General features: G+C 42.2%; 1 protein-coding gene across 1 annotated transcript; it reads left to right on the top strand.

Annotated features, from left to right (window-relative positions):
* Window positions 1-4,926: 4,926 nt before the first annotated feature.
* CRABP1 (cellular retinoic acid binding protein 1) lies at window positions 4,927-17,822 on the top strand. The gene is made up of 4 exons (XM_062625557.1): window positions 4,927-5,080; window positions 5,454-5,632; window positions 8,331-8,444; window positions 17,498-17,822. Exons 1-4 carry the CDS (start codon window positions 5,011-5,013, stop codon window positions 17,546-17,548), a joined length of 414 nt encoding a protein of 137 aa, XP_062481541.1. The 5' UTR covers window positions 4,927-5,010; the 3' UTR covers window positions 17,549-17,822.
* Window positions 17,823-19,724: the final 1,902 nt, after the last annotated feature.

Here is a 19,724-nt window from a genome sequence, read left to right as displayed (position 1 = left end):
AGATTTTTTTTCCCTATCCATACAAGACTGTGTTTTAAACTTGCAGATTGTTAATGTGGCTTCAAAACTGTTACTTTCTGCCCTGTTGCTTTATCTGAACCAAAGGGGCTTTGGGACTGTTAACTCCATTTAAGCTGCCAAGCCACATGCAGAATCTGACTTTTGGGAGACAGAAGTGTTCAAGGCAGCTGGTGATGGCTGGACAGTTTGGCCAGAAGGTAATGTCACTTATGTTCCTATCATTCTCAGTCAATGCTCAGATTCTGTGCATGTACATTAAAAGGTCCAGCTACTTAAAATCTATATTGGATGCTGGTTATTCAGTCTGACCCTTCTGCACAACCATTCAGCAGTTTGCAAGTGGTTTTACAAAGCAGTCATTTAAAATAATTTATATTACAGACAGAATATTAGTCTGAGACTGAGTGATCTTGATTTTCCTCTCTGCTAATATTTGTGGGTTTATTCTGGTACTGGCCCAGGAAAACGCACCCTGGAGCATCTCTACAACACAGTTCCTAGTTATTATGTTACCAGCATTGCCACTGCGCATTGCTGGATCAGGATCAAATTGCTCAGCAGTCTGCAGAATTAATGCCCAAGTGAAAACACAATCAAACTCCCTTTGTTTTCCAAGTAAAAGCAGCAAATTTCACTTTGGTTAAGAAAACAATCCCCCATTTTATTGTATTCTTGTAGCAGGTCAGGCAAGCAGGTGGCCAGCTTAAAGTCTGACTGTGGCAGAGAACAGGGATCAGTTAGTTCACCTTGAAAGGGAACATTATAGGGAAGGAATTAAATGATAATATTTAATTGCTTTTAATGAACATAAAATTGACAAACACTTTGCTGTCTGCCTTTACCAGTGTAAGTATTCATTTAGTTTCCTACTAGCTAGGTCTCAAAAGCCAACAGGATAACTTGGGACTGGAAATCCCTCTAGTGTCTTAGCTTGGGAATAGTGGGTATTCTTTCAGCTTGATGAGAGTGCAGTAAAAGGTACAAGGCAACAGTACAGAAATGCTGTGTACTCTGCATACATTTGTATTACATTTCACCTATTGTCATGCTGGAGGCCCACTGTAAAATCATTTGGCAGATAAATTTACAATGGTAATTTGCCTTCCAGTTGTATAATTTATTAATGTCAGAAATAATTTATTATATTCTTCCTTAAACCAAGCTTTTTTTTTTCTAGGTACCACCTTAGTAAATAAAATCTATTGTTTACACCGAGCCTCATGTGACTTCCCAGTGGTCAGTCCATAACCTCAAGGGGATAGTTTTGGTCACATTACTGGTCACTTACTTGGATGGATGATGGAGTGCCCCAGTCCCATCTGTACATATATTACTTTCTTTTGTCTTAGGGGCACCGTTGGAAAGATTAATTAGGTCCATCTGCAGGGAAGGATCAGCCTTAGGGGATTCAGGTAAATAAAATAAATGCCAAGGGGAAAAACTGCTGAGGGGGATGTTTTGAAAAGCAAACTGCTTTCCATAACATTAATGGGGAAATTACATACAGGAGGAGACTGAAAGAAAAGAAAAACTGCCTTTTAGTCTGGGTTATTTCAGCATGACCTAATAAACATCTATTGCTGCTGTGCTAGGATAAGGATCTGTGAAGAGGGTTAAAGTCCATGGGCAATACTCTCAGCTGATATAAATTGGTATCACGTTCTGATCTCAGTGGAGCTACCTTCACTTTATTACACTAGAGAATTGGTGCAGTGGTACCATTTCTGTCCTTCAGTTGCATGACTCAAGACATGCAGTAAACTGATCCTAATTCACATTCTGTCCCCTTCTAGTTTCTTTTTCTTATTATAACAGTGCTATATTCTTTACGGGTCTTACACCCTACCTCTGTTTTCCTTTCCTTTCAGCTTCTTTCCATATTTTCTTCCTTATCATTTTCTTCCCTTTCCTCCAAAAAGTTCACCATGCAAATTGATCCGATAGCATTGAGCAAACTGATATGGTCACAGTTTGTAAAATAGAAACACAACTGTTACCAACTTTTATATCCTTATTATTTTTTATTTTATATCATTTTATATCATTCTGATTATTATTAGAAATGTGAGGGCATATTTTTGAGATAGAGAGGAAAAACATAGATTATTTAAAATGAAGGGAAAGAAGTGTATAGAAAAGATACAAAGAAAAATGCAACTCAAAGGGCAAGGGAGGGATGGTTATTGGTGATCAGTTCAGCTACTGTGTATACATGGAGAGCTGCTGGTGAAAGGGAAGGTGCCTGTCTCCAGCCTGTGTCAGCAGCAGTGGCCCCTCAACCTCAGAGAGACACAATTCCTTCTGTGGTTGAGCTTTGAGGTCTAATTCCAAACAGTTGGTGAGTCCACATATGCAGTGCTTGAGTGAAACTGCCTCTCCCTGTGAATAAGGTGTGAATGGGTACATATTGCCAGACAGAGCCAGTTTACACACCTTAGGGTGTATCTGGGTTTTTATTTTAGGAAATGTACTGTATATGTGAATCTGTAACTCTTGGTATTTAGATAAGATTGTCATGTAAATTGCAATGTAATGTGATATCTATGTATTTAGGATGAACAGCTCCTTGTACTGCTATTGCTGTAGTGTTCCCTGTAGCTGCAGGGTATTCTGAAGGTTCTCTCCACATCTTCATGAAATAGGTCAATGGCCACAGTCCAATACCTAGAAATCAATGGATATATCTTAGACTCTCACAGCTAACATCTACTGGAATAGTTCTTGTTCATACCTGTGGTGCAGCAAACAAAGGAACACTTACAGAACTTCGGTGGTTCTTTAAAGAATAAATTGTCCCCCTTAAAATCTTCTGGGCTGATTTGTTTTCTCGGGTAGTGATAGGTGGTCCCTACCTTGCTTATGCTACACACACTTATTATCACAAGTAGCTAAGGACTTTGTCCTGCAAAGAGTGAGCCAGATCACTTCCCCTAAGTTCCATGTATACATATCTTCTGCAGAGTTCTGGAAGCAAGCCTGAATGATGGTATTATGTTTTCAGCTGAGCAATTGGGAACCTGAAACTGAGGGACTGAGCAGGATTTTTCTTCACTGTTTTGTAGCAATACACAGATTGGGTTTTCAGGACCTGCGGCCTTTTCTTTGTAAGACTTGAATCTACCTGCAATAGGGAAATTATTTGTGGGTTTGGGTTTGGGTTTTGTTTGTTTGTTTGTTTGCTTGTTGGTTTTGGAGGTTTTTTGAGGCGATTGGAAATCTTTAAACAAAGTATTTCAGATGGGGATTAATCCTTTTTTCCTTTGCTAGGAAGTGAAAAATGCTTCATGCTCTGTTTCCTGGGTTTGGTTTGGTTTGCTTTTCAAAGAAACCCTATTACTGAAAACAGATATTCCTCACTGAAGTTGTTATTTTGGGGGAAAAAAAGCACATGTCCATCAAAATATTTCAGGTACAGAACCATGCCAGGTCTCAAGGGTATCCTTCTGAAAAGGCAAGGGAAAAATACCAGTAGGAAAAGAGTGGTTCTGCTCTATGGTTCTTACTCAGGTAAAACTCTTCCTGGAATAAGAAGTGAGGGCAAATTTCACTATATAGGAACTGGAGAATCCTGCCTAACATATGGCTAAAGTAACTCCCAGATCTGTATATTTTCCAGGAGTGAACACATTTTATACATATCTCAAGTAACCAGCTTGTTCATTTTACAGAGTGAGTCTAACAAGTGAAGAGTGGTTGTGAATGTACCATGAAGCTGGCTCAGCAAAGGTTTTCCTATAATTAAAATACATCTGGCTCTGTTCTGAGTGGGAAATCACAGACCTCTAACGTTCTGAGTATTTCCTTACACACAACAGCAGCAGAAAAACTCCATATGTCTTAACCCATCAAATTCTGTTGCCCTTAATCATGTGGATAAATCAATAAGGAACAATAAGGAGCTTTAATCTGGCATCTTTGACCTGAAACTGAGGGATTGGTCATGGAAATGGTCTGAAAAGTCTGAGAGGCACAGAGCAGCACTCAAATCTTTAGGAAACTGGTGTTAATTTAAATAAGTGTGAAATAGGTTGATGTGCTTCTCCATAAAAGCCTGTAACCACCATGGGCACTGCTCTTTTGCATGCATTAGGAATATCCTCCAGTTCCACAGCTATACCCTCCAGGTGCCCAAAGTAGCGCAGAGCAGCAAGGAGTGTGTGGCTGTGACTGGGGAACAGCGCAGACATTGTCTATGTCTTTGTCCGTCACCCTTCTTGAAGGGGCAGGCTTGGATCAGGGGGCAGTGACAGATTCCTTACAGTAATCTCCTACCTTGGAAAGGGCTGCAGGTCTTCCAGGTTAGCAACATTGGAGCATACCTGCCAGGCTGGGTGGTTTGCATGCCTGGGGAGCTCAGGCCTAGTGTGGAATGAGCCCTCCTGTAGAGGGGATCAACACAGCATGAGCCCGGAAAGGCTGTTCTTGTTTGGATTGCCCTCTCCCTTCCCTGACTGCCTCTGGGGTCTTTCATCAAGTCCTCAATGTCCACCCCAGATGAGGGACAAGTGACTATCAGGCTCTCCTTCCTGGGGAACTCCAGGAGGCAGCAGGCAGGCTGTGAGGACTGGAAGGAAGAGATGGATGGATGGATGGATGGATGGATGGATGGATGGATGGACGGACGAAAATGGATGGATGGATGGATGGACGGGCAGATGGATGGATGGATGGATGGATGGATGGATGGATGGATGGATGGATGGACGGATGGATGATTGGATGGATGGATGGATGGACGGACGGACGGATGGATGGATGGACAGATGGACGGACAGCCAGGAGGGCCATGTCTGGGCAGGCATGAGGGGGCCGGCGGTGCCGCTGGCCCCGAGGGAAGGGGTGGGGGCCGGGTGGGTGTGACCCTATCTCCCCACCGCTGCCGCGGTCCGCCCCGCTCACAAGGTGCCCGAGCGGCAGAGCGAGCAGCAGCAGCAGCAGCAGCAGCAGCAGCAGAGCCGCCTCCCCGCCGCCCGCAGCGCCCGCCCCGCCATGCCCAACTTCGCCGGCACTTGGAAGATGAGGAGCAGCGAGAATTTCGACGAGCTCCTCAAGGCGCTGGGTGAGGCGCTGGGCAGCGGGAGGGGAACACGGGGAGGGGGCTGCAGCCGGGGCCGCGCTCCGGTGCCCGCTGCCTGCGAGGCTGGGCACCCGGGAGAGCTCCGTGAGCCCACCGCGGGCGGGAGAGCGCGGCCAGCGCTGCCCGGGGAGGTCAGAGCCTCACCGGCGAGCACCGGCGGTCCTCCCCCGGGGATCCTGCCGTGGGGACCCCTGCAGACCCCGCGTTTGCCGCCCGCGCAGCTCCCCACCGCGGCGGGTGCGTGGAGGGAGCTTTGCCGTGGGGGTGCGCACGGTGCCTCTGCGTGGTGGTGGGCGAGCTCAGAGCAGGGCACGGCTGGCGGCTTCAAGCTCTGCTTCCTCCCCGCTTCGCCCAGGTGTCAATGCCATGCTCAGGAAGGTGGCGGTGGCTGCCGCCTCCAAACCCCACGTGGAGATCCGCCAGGATGGGGACCAGTTCTACATCAAAACTTCCACCACTGTCCGCACCACCGAGATCAACTTCAAAATCGGGGAGAGCTTTGAGGAGGAGACGGTGGATGGACGAAAGTGCAGGGTAGGAGGAGAGCTGGGGGGTGTGTGCGTATGTGTGTGACCAAGTTCTTTTTAGACGGGACAAACACTTCTGCTGCCTGCGTCCCTGGCCAGTGGCATCGCTCCCCACCATCCTCTTTACAGAAACACTCTTTGTGGGTTCTTAGTGGTCAAAGCTCCTCTTGCCTCTTGTCCAACATTTTCCCTCTTGCAGGTTAAAACTGAGACGTGAAGGCAACAGGGCATGGCAGGTCCAAAAGGCAGAGTTTGAGTACTTGCTTCTCCTTGGTTGGCAGGGTTTTGTCAAACTCTTTTTTCTTCCCTCTTCCCTGGAGAGCTCAGTTGCAGCTAAAGCTCTCCCCCGCCTCTGTCCCTGACAAGGAGCATGGGGAACGGTGGAGAAAGAGAGACCTCAAGGGTCAGGATAGTGCACAAACCTGGCATAACTTTTGTCCCAAACTGAATCAGCAGAGCTCACAAGCAGGACTGCAGACTGTTACTAGTCTGGGGCTGAAATTCTTTCATTCCCTTTCCAAAACTTACATGTCTGCAGTTTGCTGATCACGGAAGTCTCTAACAGTATAAGACAGACTTTCAGCTAGTGTTATACCAGCAGAAACACCATATAGATACCGTTTCCATCTCCCCACGCAAAAGTGTATTAGAAGGTGTTCACTGAAGGGTTTGGGGCTTAATTCTCTGAGCCCCTGCTCCTCTCCTTTGTAACCACTTCTATGGTTGTGGAGGGGACTTCAACTTGGCAGCACCCAACATCAGCTTTGTACTACTCTGTATACATGGGACCTGGAGTACTGGAGAGCTGCTCTGTGATCATAGTTGTCTTGTGAAAAAAGTTATCCCAGGCTCATGGGCTAGTTTTCTTTTCCTCAGGCACTTTACTCTCACACTTACAAGAAAAGTACATAAAAGAAGTAAGAATAAGGAGTATCTGAATGTCCTCCCAAAGGAGAATACAGTTTTAAAAGTACCCTATGATGGTTAAATGTTCTGCTTTCCAAAATACGATCTCTGCTAATGCTTGGGCCAGATTCTGAGACCATTTGCACTGCTAAAAATGCAGAGCTTAGTGTCTGGGGTGCAATAGGGAGTCAGTGAATGTTTAGAACATCCACTTGGTCTCTATGATGAGTTCTTGTGTGTTTAACAGTTTGTTCAGGAAATGTTGCTGGCTTCATTAATTTATCTTGTTCAGCAAAAGCAGTATTTTAGTGTCTCCATGAATAACACGTATACAATAAATGTGACCTGCTTTCTAGAGAAGGATTTATTGCTGCAGATGGAAAAACAATAATTACAGCTGCAAGCTATGAAAGTTGGAAAAATCTGAAAGAAATGTGTTTTGTGAAGTAGTAAATTTTTTCCATGTGTTGTGAAATTATTTATAGTCCACTATGAGGAATAAGTTGTAGTGCTGTGTATATCTCACCAAGATGGGCCCACAGAGCAGAAACTGACAGATCATAAAATCATACTTCAGAATGTAATTTGCAATATCTGGCAAAACTGCTGACGGGTGATAGATTTTGACACACTTTATGGGGTGGAGGGTTTTGTTCTGCCAACTAACTTGATCCATTGTTCATACAGACAAAGAGCAAGCAGGATGGAGTTGTACTGCACAAGGCTCCTGTAGCTGCCACTTGAGGTGGCCTGTTGGCTTAAAAAGCTATTGTTTTGCTAATATATTTATAAAGTAAACAGCTAGTTTTAAATCAAAGTAAAGTTTGTTTCCCTTGGAAAGTCTGGGAAGTGTTAACTTGAATTTATGCATGCATATGCACACACACACATGTATACATATGTGTATGTATATGATCACAGACTGATGAATGTCTCCCATGTGCCAGTTATAAAGTGATTGCTTGCACATTCATTACGGGGCATCCTTCTGCACAGCTGTTCAATTGCACTGTAGAATAATAGTTCAGTGCTCGAATGAAAAGCAACAGAGTCAGGGCTTGCCTGTTTGTGAAACTCAAACAAAATCCTGTATTTACTTTTGTTGGCTTGTTTTGGGGTTCTTTATTTATTTTTTCAGTGGTTTCATAGTAGTTATTGAAATGCTTTATCAAGGATATTTCAATCTCCAGACCAACAACCTTACAAAAAGGAATGTCCCAAACACTAGAGTTCTAACCAAGTTCCTTTAATTTAGTTGTGATTTATTCTAGGTGGTCAGCAGACTCAGTGGTTAATACACAGTTACCTTGGCACAGAGCCGTGTAACATGAATGGGTGTAAGTGACAAATGCTGCATCATTTATGACCACAACATGATACATGTGATTGTTTATGCTTTTATGCTAAGGGAACTCTGTAGTGATAAATACCATGTCAGATCAAACCACATGTGTACAAAGATGCTTGGGAATGTCGACACTGTTATCACATTTCTAAATGATGCTTTTCAACATCAAGCATTTTATGAAAACTGGCTTTTTAATTTGGAAACAAATGCAGATTTGCACTGAAGAGAGACATTTATGATTACTTTGTTTACTAATACAGACCTATTTCCAAAATGCCCCCTCACACCTTAATTTTGCTATCACCACTTTTCCACTGATCGCTTTTGCCCTTTGCCGTTACCTATGTGTTGCTGCTTTACTGCCCCAATTATTCTCACTACTGCTCATTGTTGTCTCTCTGCTGCTGGGGAGTATAATTAATGTTATTCCTAATGGTTTTCTTGCCTGCAGAGTTTGGCCACTTGGGAGAATGAAAACAAGATCTATTGCAAACAAACTCTTATTGAGGGAGATGGTCCCAAAACGTACTGGACTCGAGAATTAGCTAATGATGAGCTGATTTTGGTAAGACCCTTGAACCCACACAACACATGCACCATATTAACAGCTTTTCATTACCATGTAGTGCGACTTCCTTTTTTTCCTTACTTAAATCCATCTGCAAAATTACCATTTTAATCTTCCTCTACATCATTTTCGTACATCACTTTTTCCCTTTCTTTTTAAATCTTTCTTTTAAGAACAAATGAAGATGTGTGCAGGTTCTCACTCGTATTTTACTGCTCTGGCTTTTGCCATACTTTCACGGGTTGAATAATCACTTGTGGGCCACTTCTGCTCTGCAGATTCACAACACCATCAAAGGATTTGCTTGATTTATTGCAGATTTTCTGTGGTGAAAGTGAGATCAAGGCATTTGATCTCATTTCTGGAGATCCGTCTCTTTTAGGCATGTGTATAATATGTTGCTTCTTATTCACAGTCACAGGTGTATATCAGGAAAGATGTGGCATGTTGTTAGCATGCTCTAATTTCATTCTGTTTATGAAGAACATATAATTCCTCCCTAATCTCTGCCACCTTCACTAGCCCTTTGATCACCTCTGAATCCAGTTTAGAATTGCCTGTAAGAGTTTCTTAAAATATACTGATTTGCACATTTGCTGTCAGCCAACTTCCTCTCACTCCTGTGTGACCTTCCATAGGGCAGCAGGGTTACTGTAGGCATGCTGAGCAGCACCTCTGCAACTGCCTCCCCACTTATGCCATGAATCATGTGCACTTTATTTATTTATGTCATTCTTATTGCTCTAAGAGTTGAGTTCTCTTCCCTGAATCTTTCCTCAGCCATCACTCTTCATTAATGAAACAATATCCAGGAGTGGATAAAAACAGTTTCTCTGAGTTACAAGTAGCACAGTTCAGCTTGAGTTCAGAATCACTTTATTGCACATGTTCTTACGAGTGAATTCTGGATAAATGGTCGATTAGACTGTTACGCCTCATCAGTTTGGGCATGGAAGAGAGACTGCCGGAGTGATGGGTAAGAAAACATCAAAGCAGGGAGGGTGTATATCACAGTTACTAAACCTTTGCACTTTAAAAGACAGTCTCCCCAGTGTTTCTCTAAAGCAGTCGGAGCTCTGTTTTTAAGATTGCATCTGAAACAAACCCAGACCCAAACCTAACCAAGTATAAACAAAAAGCTTTTAAGGTGTTCATATTATTCCAGACATCTTGGAACTTTTCACCCGCCCCTCGTGAGGAGGTGTATGCTGTTAGTGAAATCACACTGGTTTCTACTGAACGAACACTCCAGTTCTGGATAATTTCTTTTGAGTCAACCACTGGAATTCTTTATATTATCCAAAAGCTTTAGGAAGCCAGGTTCTTTGATCTCTGCTTCAGATCTTTATATATAATGCAGTGGACAAAATATATTATCAACTTTTATTTTTCCAGCTTTCTAACAATGTTTCTGCAGTTTACTGCTTAAGCACCAAACTAGTGAGGGTGCTGTTTAACAAAGTGAACTGCTCCAAGCAAAGCAAGGAGGCCAGTCAGAATACAATTGCCTCCTGCAATCAGCAGTGTGAACTTAAGCTGTTGGGGAAGAAGAAGGAGGTTGGTTAAGAAACCAGAGTGATTTAAAGATTATAAAGCCATCTAACCTGTTTTCTTGTAAAATACAGTCTGTTGAGCCTTTCTGAAGTAATTATTTTCCAAATTAGATATAAATTAGGAAAAACTTCCTTCTTGTTGAAATATTTCTATTTGTAGGAACTCAGTCACAACTTCTGCTAAGTTGTTTTACTGGTTAATTTCCTTGCCATTAAAATATACACATTATTTATAATCTGTAAATGCCTAGATTCAACTTCCAGTCATTACATGTTGTGTATAAAAGAACCTAAATTGTATGACAAAAGTTTGTTATTGCAAATACTTCTCTTAACAGCACTGATCAGGCCACCTTGGAAGAACCTTTTTGTTTTAAAAACCATTGGAAGACCTTGAGCTCTTCAATATAAAGGGCTTTTATAACCCCCTCCATTTTATCAATTTCCTTTCTGAACTCTGAACACCATCACCACACATACTGGTTGGCTGGCAATCCACTGGCACCTCATGGAGTGGTGACTTCATCTCCCTACCCTTATCTAAAATTATTCTGATTTATATGCAAAGACTGTATTAACTCTTTTTCGGGAACTCTCACTCAGCTGCTTGTGATCCCGAGTAATGTTCCTGGTTTCTGAGTCCCCTTCCCCTCTTCAGCAAGTTGGGACTATGTTCACTGGTTGCATTATGAAAACATAGTGGTTGCTTCCAAGTGATCCAGATCATTCTGTGTCTTTTACTATTCAGTATAATATGCAGTTCCATTCTCCTTTTTTTTTGAGCATAATGGCTTCTTTTGCTTTATCAAATATTAAGTTATTGGTCATCAGGACAAAGATTTTTAACCCCTGATGGCATTTGACCATTATTTGGGCCTTAAAAGCTAAACTACCTGTAGGGATTGGCTGAGGTATGCTCCTCAACTCTTAACAGGGAACAAAGTAGGAATAGGAGCTCTTAGCATTGACACCCTTTTGATCTCTTGCCTCTCAACTGTGTTTTTCATCACTACACTGAAGAAAGATTCAACATAAACTGTTTTATCTTAGGCCTGGAAATTTTCCTTGGATCTGAGTCTACAAAATCCTACTTACATCTTCAGAACTGAGATCACAGTGCAGAGAAGAGATCTTTCTTTGTCTTCCTTTTTTAATTCATCCATCCTCCCAGCTTTGTTAGGATTCTTCAGGACCTGAAATTCATTCTCGTTCAGGTTTGCTGCCCATATCACTTCAACTGCTTAGCAATTCCTATCTTCACATTTCTAAAACCTTCCTGCTTACCTAAGAAGTATTTTCTGTTCCTTTACTTTTTCTGATGTGCTTTGGTAAGCTTCCCCGATTGCCATTCTGCAGGGCACCTTAAGTAAGCAGAGAACTTGTGAACTTCTAGATGTCTGCAGCTAGGAAGCTGTCGGCATGGGGCAGAGCCTGGGATGTAGCAGGTTAAGAACTCTGTAAGGCTGACGCTTATTCTCGCAATCTCTGCTCCTGTTTCTCTAGCCAAAAGAATCTTTAAACAAGTCTTGGGTCTCCTTCTTAGCTATTTGCAGAAGAAATCAAGAAAATGCATACCCCATCTGGAAAAAGTTGCAAGAAGGAATCTGAAATGTGTTAGACTGAGGCAGGAATTAGAAAAAGGCTTGGGGCAACAGGCAGGGGGTAAGGAATGAGTGTTACTCTGCTAATACTGGCTGCATAAATGTTGGAGCTTTGCCACATCATTTTGATCTAATATGCTGCATTGCTTAGGGGGTCCATTTGATTATGACATTTTCTTAGTGGAGGGATACATTTTTCTCCCAACACAGCATGTTTAATAAAATGCATTGACTATCACATATAATAAATGAATAAAAAAAAACAGTGTTGAATTGTCATGACTACCACAGAGCTAAAATAGAAACCATATTACTGTATAATTATCCATCTTTCTTGCATCCTGGCAGAAGAATTCCTTATGTTCTTCAAATACACTCCGTTGGAGCAGTATGATGGTCTTCCCTGTCACTTCATGTCTTCTGGTACACAGATGCTAGGAACAAACTATTTAGTTAGCAAAGTTTTTCTTTACCTTCAGGTATGAGTTAAGTTTGGGTTTAGTTCTGCTTTATAGAAAAGGTGCTGTGAGTGTGTTAGAACATTGCAACTCCTCTCATCAGTGCTGGTTATTCTGATCTCTGATGCATTTGCTGGGATTTCAGTGCTGCATTCTTAGAAGTACTGGACAATGTAGATAAAAAAATTACATGGAATATACAAGCAAGGGAGGGTGAAAAGGATAGATCCCCACCAAAGTCCGCGTCTGCTTGTCTTGACTGTACCTGTAAATTGTGTTGTATTTCAAGACTATAATACATACAGAGAGTCAGGATATCTGTATTTACAACTCCACATTCATAAACTCTACTTGGATTAGCATTTGATCAGAATGTAACACAAAAATATATATTACCTTTTCTTGTCTGAAACTTAGGACCTGGGAATAAGTCTGTTCTTAATAGGCTTTTTCTTCCCTTTTATAAGGTTTTTGCTGTTGCTGTGTGTTTTTGTCAGGGACATTAATGAACTATCAATCACTTCTGTAAGTCAGAAGAACAAAAGGTCTGCTCTTTACAACGTTAAAGGATGTTGCTTCCAAATGTTAGCTATTCAAATGAGAAACAGTTCTATTCAAACTTTACCTGCATTGCTGCTTTCATGGCTGTTCATGCTCTATAGATTTTACTTTAACCTGTAACACACAGACATTTTAAAGTGGGCAATTACTGAAGTGAAGCTTTAAAAACAGCCTCAGAGCACATTTTGCACAGTTCACATATCACACAGGGGTTCTCAGAATCAATTATAGCAAGGGTCAAAGATCAAAACATTAGGGGGGTTCAAGCATGGTTTCTATTCTTCATTCCCTCCCCTTAAAAATCATGCTGTAGTTGATTAAAACTGGTGAACTGTGGAGCTTAGATGAGTGAGTGAACATCTTTTAAATGATACTGCTGGCTTCGGAAATTAAACATAGTAGGTGAGAAGGGTCAATGTGAATTTGGAAAGACACTTTGCAGCCGAGTGCTGAGATTTGTGATGTGCCTAAGCCTTGTACTGAACAATGTTAACCCCCTGAGTGTTTAACTTTTCTATAGTTTTGGAGAGTGATCTTAAATAAAATCAGTTATCAAAAGGAGGGTCCACTCATAATGAGGTCATTATGAGGGGGGTTTTGTTGCTGAACCTTGTTAAAGCAGCCTTGATTAAAGTTTGGAAGCCTGTAATAATGCATATATATGTGTTGCGTGGACCTAATGCTTTAATTTACTGTTTTCCATGAGCAGATTTACAAGGGGGCTTAGGGATCTGCAGCCCCTGCTCAGTGGTACAGCCTGGTCTGAGTCACATCCCAAGCATATAAGCAGAAAAAGAAGCCAAAGCCAGTTGCATCTTGGATGCATCTGATCCTGCATGCAGCTTAAATGTTTGCTGTGTACTGTCTTTACTACGGGAGATTACCTTTGTCTCATGTACTTACCTCTGTCATTCATTTGCTGCATGACTCTGAGGACCTGGACTTGTCCATGAACAAAGCTTTTTCTGACCATTTAAGGAATAGCTTCTCTATTTGTCTGCTGGTGTATTCTGTCTTCCTTTAGCAAGTTGCCCCTTCAGGTTGGTCAGTCAGGAGCAGATAACAGGATTCTGCATACTGACAGAAGTGATCTTTCGCAGGTGATTAGTTCCACGACACTCTTTGTAACTATACTGTATGCTCCACTTACCAGAAAGGCTCCTCATCAGGTGTTTATAAAGAAGGCCTTCAAAAAGCAGATTTACTCATACAGTAATACATTACTGCCCTGTAATTCTGTTTTAATCTCTACTGATGTCAGTGGTCATCAGATTTGAGTGGATGGAGTGAGGTCGATGTATTGGATTATCCCCCTGTGCAAGGGCTTTGTTTGCAGGGTGCTTTTGGATGCTAAGCTACAGATTACGACAAACCAAGTGAAGACAACAAGTAATTTGCAGTCATTGCACATACAAAATCCTATTTTAGATTTAGATAGAAGCCTTGTAGCATTTTGCAACGTAAGTGGGACCTTTGCAAACTGACGAGAAGGTGCTGATTGAAAATCCCTCATATTCTCATTAGACTTTAACTGCAGTTTGGTGGTGCTGCGCTTTTTTTGAGTTGCTTCGGTGAAACTTCACAACCATATACCCAGGATTGCTCGCTCTTTCTTTTTTCTTAGGAAGTTCTACTCCTTTGGGTCATAGAAATCTTTAAAGTTTGCTTGTTCTGATATGAACTATCACTTCTTTCCAATCTACAATTAGAACCATAGACACTTAATGTCTACCTAAAGACACTGCTTCATCTTACCGCTGAATACAAGGATTTAAGTGCGAAGGATAGAGGAGTAGCAACCTTTTGATTTGAATCTTCCACCTCAGCTTGGTCCCAGCTGTATATTAGACACTTCTGTGGGTAACCACAAGAAAAGGAATGCAGCAAGTTTGAACACATTCCTCTTTGCTTTGTTTAGAAACATTTAGTGGAGTTTTATCAACAATGCTAGTAAATTGCAATAAGATAGGGAAGCACCTTTTACATAAGTCCACATTTAAACCATGTACAAAGCCATTTATTTATGTGCTTCAGTATGGAATTAGGTTGCTAATTATATGAATGGGTATAAGGTACAAAATCTAAGTGCTAAAATACGCAGCTTATTCCTGAAACAGGTCAGAGGCCACATAACCAAAGCTGGGTCCTCAAGGAAAGGACGCTTGGCTGTTTGAGAATTGCCCAGTGGCTACATGGAACTCCAGAGTAATTATAATTGGGCTTTGCATGAACTTTCTCTTTTTACATTCTAGATTTAAGTATATGATTGTGTGAAATCATAGTCGTTTCCCAGACTGTGAGGCTGTTGTGTTGGGGAGAATGACAATTCTTGTGTATAGCAACTGATTAAGACTAGTATAGTTTTGGGGTTCCCCAGGTATGTCCATGTTTTTCACAGTTAGTTTTTATCCTGGCAGAGCAATTTAAATGCAGGCTTTTGCCTGAGATTTTCAAAGATGCAGAAGTCCAGCTGGAGCTGGATGTTGGGAGTACAAAGCGAACAGCCACTGCACTTTGTCACAAGCATGTCACGCTGTGACTCCGTGAGTGCGCAACAGTCAGTCTCTGTGTACATACAGTGCACTGGCCGCCTCTGCAGTGCTCTGGGTGTATCCACGCTACTGAGCTCTTCCAGAAAGTTACTGTTTCTCTTTTCTTCCTCCACAGATTCTTACCTTTATTTTCACACTCCCTCCTGTGGGTCTTGCAAGGAAGCTGCCAGTCAGGCTCCATGGATATCTTAGGAGCAAGATCTGCCCAGGAGCGTGGTCTCAGAACTAGATACTCAATCTTAGGACGGCACCCTAGACAGGCTTGCAGTATGGATCGCATCTATTGCAGTCTACTCTTCCCTGCACTGTTCCCTCTCAATACAGCTGCTGACCTGTTGTGAGAATAAGTGCTGTTGCACAGGTTTAGGGGGAAGGAGTTTATCTCTTCATTTCCCAAAAGAATAGATACAAATTTACTAGGGAGGTTCCAGGAGTTTTGGCAAACTGCTGCTGCAGCCTTTCTCATTAGAACTGGCTGATGTGGCACCCACTCACACCACAAGATGTGGCTGCAAAGCTGTGCAGCTCCAACTGTCAGCCTGGGCCTGGGCCAGCTCTTGAACAACAGAACACAAAACCTGGTTTACTATTATTTATGTTGAAACAGCAGCAGGGGATCCAAACTTCACTGTGCTGAACAGCACCTGAATGTACCGTACAAAGACAGAAAGACAATCACCATCACAGTGGCCTTCCAGTCTCCACAGACAACCTGAAGCCCTGGCTTCTCTTGGCTCTGACTTGCTTTTTCTGGCAAACCTTGTGCTGAGATCATTTCACCTTTGTGTTTCATTTTGGAAAGGTTGAAGGAAGCCATAGTAAAGGTATTGGCAGATGGAGCTGCGGGCAACGGAGACCTATCTGCATCCTTTCATGTTAATTTTCAGATATTTTCATGTATAAGCTAAAAATGTACATATTGATAGATGTGATGTGCTATTTATAGGCATTAAATCTCAAAAATACTAGCTGACTTTTCTCCTCAGTAAAGCCGGAGTCAGTTTTAAAGCCAAGTCCTTTCAAAGAGGTGTTGGCCAAACCAGGTGTAGAAAGCATTAAAACAAATAAAGTCCAGCTGAATTTTCATAGCACACTGGGGTAGGTCCCAACTATATTTTTCAGTGAGATCTTGGCAGTTATTACAGCCAAACATCCCACCTCACAACTTCTCAGTGCTGAGCCCAGAGCTGTCTGTCAGTGTAGCTAAGCAGGAAGGACTTTGCAGTCAGTATTTCCTCACTCTTGCACCCATTGTTTCCTTCATGTTTAATTGTTTTTTTAGATTTTAGCCTGCCAGACCTCACTTACATACAAACACTTTGGGGTTCAGGTGGCTTTCTCGGACAGCTGCCACAATCACCGTCCTGCCCAAATGTCCTGCTAACCTGTACTTCAATATTGCTGTGGTAGAACTGCCTTTTAAATGCAAAACTACAGAGTGATTTAAAACCCACAGGCTTTCAGATGCATGTCTGAAACTGCTTCAGTCAATGGTATAGCATCATATAACACCAACTCTCAGTATCTGGAAAACAGAGGTACTCTGAGGTACTGAATCTGGTGTAAGAAACAGGATGATGATGGGACACAGTCTGCAGTAAGTCTGTGACTTTCAGATATGTGGTGATCAAACGTTTGTGAGATCTCATAGATGTTTAGTCAAGTGAAATAAGCTTAACTTGATCTCCACTAGATTTCTCTCTGTTATATGCCCTCATTTCAGACCTTCTTCATAGTTAACAAATTCACTGGTTAAGGTCAGAGTATCCTGTGACTGACACTGCCCACATTCTGGCTTGGGAGAGAGGGTTTTGCTGTCCTAGCAGAGCGTGTCAACATCTTGCAGCAGTGTGATGTGAACGGGTTATAGGTGTACATTCTCCTGCTCTTCAGCATTGCTCCACTGACTTCATTTGAACTACTCTGATTTATACCTGCAAAAATCAAAGAATACCTTTTGAGCATTCCACCCTCGGCATTTCCAGTTCAAAGTGCCGCAACTGCTTCTAACTGTAACAATGGTACATTCCAAATTCTCTTTCTTTTCTCATGTTTATTTATAAATGCATGCCAAGAAACTATAGTAAAAGGGAATTTCTGTCTCATTTATCATTCTGACAAAATTCATCGTGCCTTGGGAAAAAAGGTCACTTACATTGCATTCCTCTTCCAAAATGATTCATTTCTTTACTCTCATCTGTCAAAAGACATAAGAAAATGTATTTCTGCTGTTGAACTCACTACTATTGTTAAAATCACACTCCCAAATTGTGTTAAATGTTTGCGGGTTCCATCTCTTCTGATTGTTTTATATTTCTTTTCCAGACCTTTGGTGCTGATGATGTTGTGTGCACACGAATTTATGTAAGAGAGTAAACCCATCAGTTTACTTGTCATCTGGGATGAAGTGGAGAACTGTGAAAATCCCCAGTGTAATGAGTATCTGTGTATGCTGTTACTAATGCAGTGTTGTATGTGACCGTGTGTGTTATATCTGAACCCATATCCTCTGTTATGTGTATTTTGCTTTCATTTTTCATCACAGACACAATTCCTTCCCACTTTCATGCCATCACTTTTTGTGTCTGCTTTGTATTTTGTAGTTCTCAGTTGATACAGTTTCATCAATTATTAAACTTATTGGGCTTAACTCACAGGCGTCTTGGGGTGTTTTTAACAGAGAATCCAGCAGTGCTTTGGTTATGACTGAAACACTTTTTACCCTCTGTTGAAAGCAGTGTGAGGTTTCACTGCTGCTGGCTAGCACTATGCCATCAGGGAACACCTCCTAGGGCAACACAAAGCACACGAGAGAAGTGAATTGCAAGGCCTTTGGCGGAGCTGCTGGCTGCTCTCTCAAACCCAGAGCTCTGCTTCTTTCCTTCTTTCTGTCCTTGTTGTTGAGGAACAATTCCTGTATCCTGTGGTTGCTGGGACTATGATTCAGCAGAATCAGACAAGGAGAGATATTTACCCTCTTCCCTGCTGTCTCTGAAGAATGCTCAGACTTCCCCTGTTGAGACACTCATTATCCGAGTGGGAGACCCAGCTGCATCTACAGGACAAAAAACATCATGATCACGACTAATACTTATTGTCATCACACCCAAGCACCTCAGGCCTGATCAGAGAGCCAGCAGAATCTGACAGACTTTACTTGTTTGGGCCATAAAAAGATAAAGCTCATGAAAGCTGCTTTTCTCTTACTTCCTCACCTGAGAGAGAAAGCTTCTGATGGCTTCACTCCCCTTAAGGGTTACAGCTCTCACTTTTGATGACTCAATATGAACAACTAAATATTTCACAAACCAGGGCCATAGTTCAAGAATCAAAGAAACACCACATTTAATGTATATATTCTGGCTCAGAGTTCTGGCCACAGCACTATCAAGTATTAGATTCAAGCTGAGCAAACATTCCCCTAATGAGCCAGAGACTCTTCCCTTTTTCAGCCTTGGACATATCTGGAGATGGAGATTAGGAGCACTACTTATTTCAGTGCAATATCCAAGTTTATCTGATCAACTTTCTGCTTTGCACTGATAATTTATCTGCTTCATGCCACCCAGTCATAGCAGATTTAGCAGTGGTTCGGTGTTAGCAGAGTATATGCACTGTTCACTGGGCTGTGCTCAATATTCAGAATGGGAAAATAGGTCCAGATCTTGATCATCTTGAGACATCCATAGGAAAAAAAACTGTTTCTTCATCCCTCACTTAGCTGTGTAAAGAAGTTCCCTTCCATAGCACTGTTCAGCTGCTACAGAGAAACCAGCCACCTGCTCTATAGCAGTGTGAGCTACAGCAGCACAACAGGAGAGAAACATGCGCTGTTTCCTACCTCCTCTGAGAGGCCACACTTTATTCCTCTGCCATCAGGATTCAAGATACAAGATTGCAGCTGAAAGGGGGGACATTTTCTTTCCACACTCTGACATTATGCCAAACCCTGCTTCCAAGACCTTGGTTCAGTTGGTACCAATTAAATACACTGCATATTAGCTGCCATTGAAGCATGGGCTGAGATTATTTCATTGTAGTTTAGATGCAGCTGAAGCTAACCCCTGGTAAGAATGAAACTTGAAGGGGAATGACAGTGATCTACCTTTATTTTCTTTCATCTTTGAGGATTCAAATTAAAACAGTTGGGTGTTTTTTTCCAAACAAATTCCACTTCAGGAGTATCTGGACCTACTTGTGCATTCAGGTGTGCCAAAGGGACCCCATAAAAAGTGCCAGGCTGAGCTAACTCAGAGCACCTCGGTGATCCAGACAAAACTCTGTCTTGCCACACCAAGGCTAAGAAGTAAATAGCATTGTGTTGCAGGACACATACCATATCCTACAGCAACAGGAGCCCACCAACACTGTAGAATATGTGGGGTGGTGGATGCGGGGTCTGGTACAAGCAGATGAGGCAAGTAGGAGAGACAAAGCCAGTAGGTAGCAGGTCTGTTCTGCCATTCCAGAAAAATACTGCTCATAGCACTTATCTTTTCTACCCATGTCTAAAGCAGCCCCGATGCATGGTTTGTGAGGGTTCAGCAAGGTA

This window comes from Pezoporus occidentalis, unplaced genomic scaffold, assembly GCF_034315485.1.
Source record: "Pezoporus occidentalis ecotype Australia unplaced genomic scaffold, CSIRO_AGI_Poc_V1 ctg11, whole genome shotgun sequence".
In the NCBI taxonomy this organism is placed as follows: domain Eukaryota; kingdom Metazoa; phylum Chordata; class Aves; order Psittaciformes; family Psittacidae; genus Pezoporus; species Pezoporus occidentalis.
This window is presented reverse-complemented; position numbering and strand designations above follow the sequence as displayed.

What these genes read in the sequence shown, in the direction of transcription:
- CRABP1 (XM_062625557.1), top strand. Translation starts at nt 5,011, where the DNA reads ATGCCCAACTTCGCCGGCACTTGGAAGATGAGGAGCAGCGAGAATTTC. An exon ending in TGGATGGACGAAAGTGCAGG is followed by an intron (nt 5,633 to 8,330) that starts GTAGGAGGAGAG and finishes TCTTGCCTGCAG; the next exon opens with AGTTTGGCCACTTGGGAGAA. An exon ending in CTAATGATGAGCTGATTTTG is followed by an intron (nt 8,445 to 17,497) that starts GTAAGACCCTTG and finishes TTTCTTTTCCAG; the next exon opens with ACCTTTGGTGCTGATGATGT.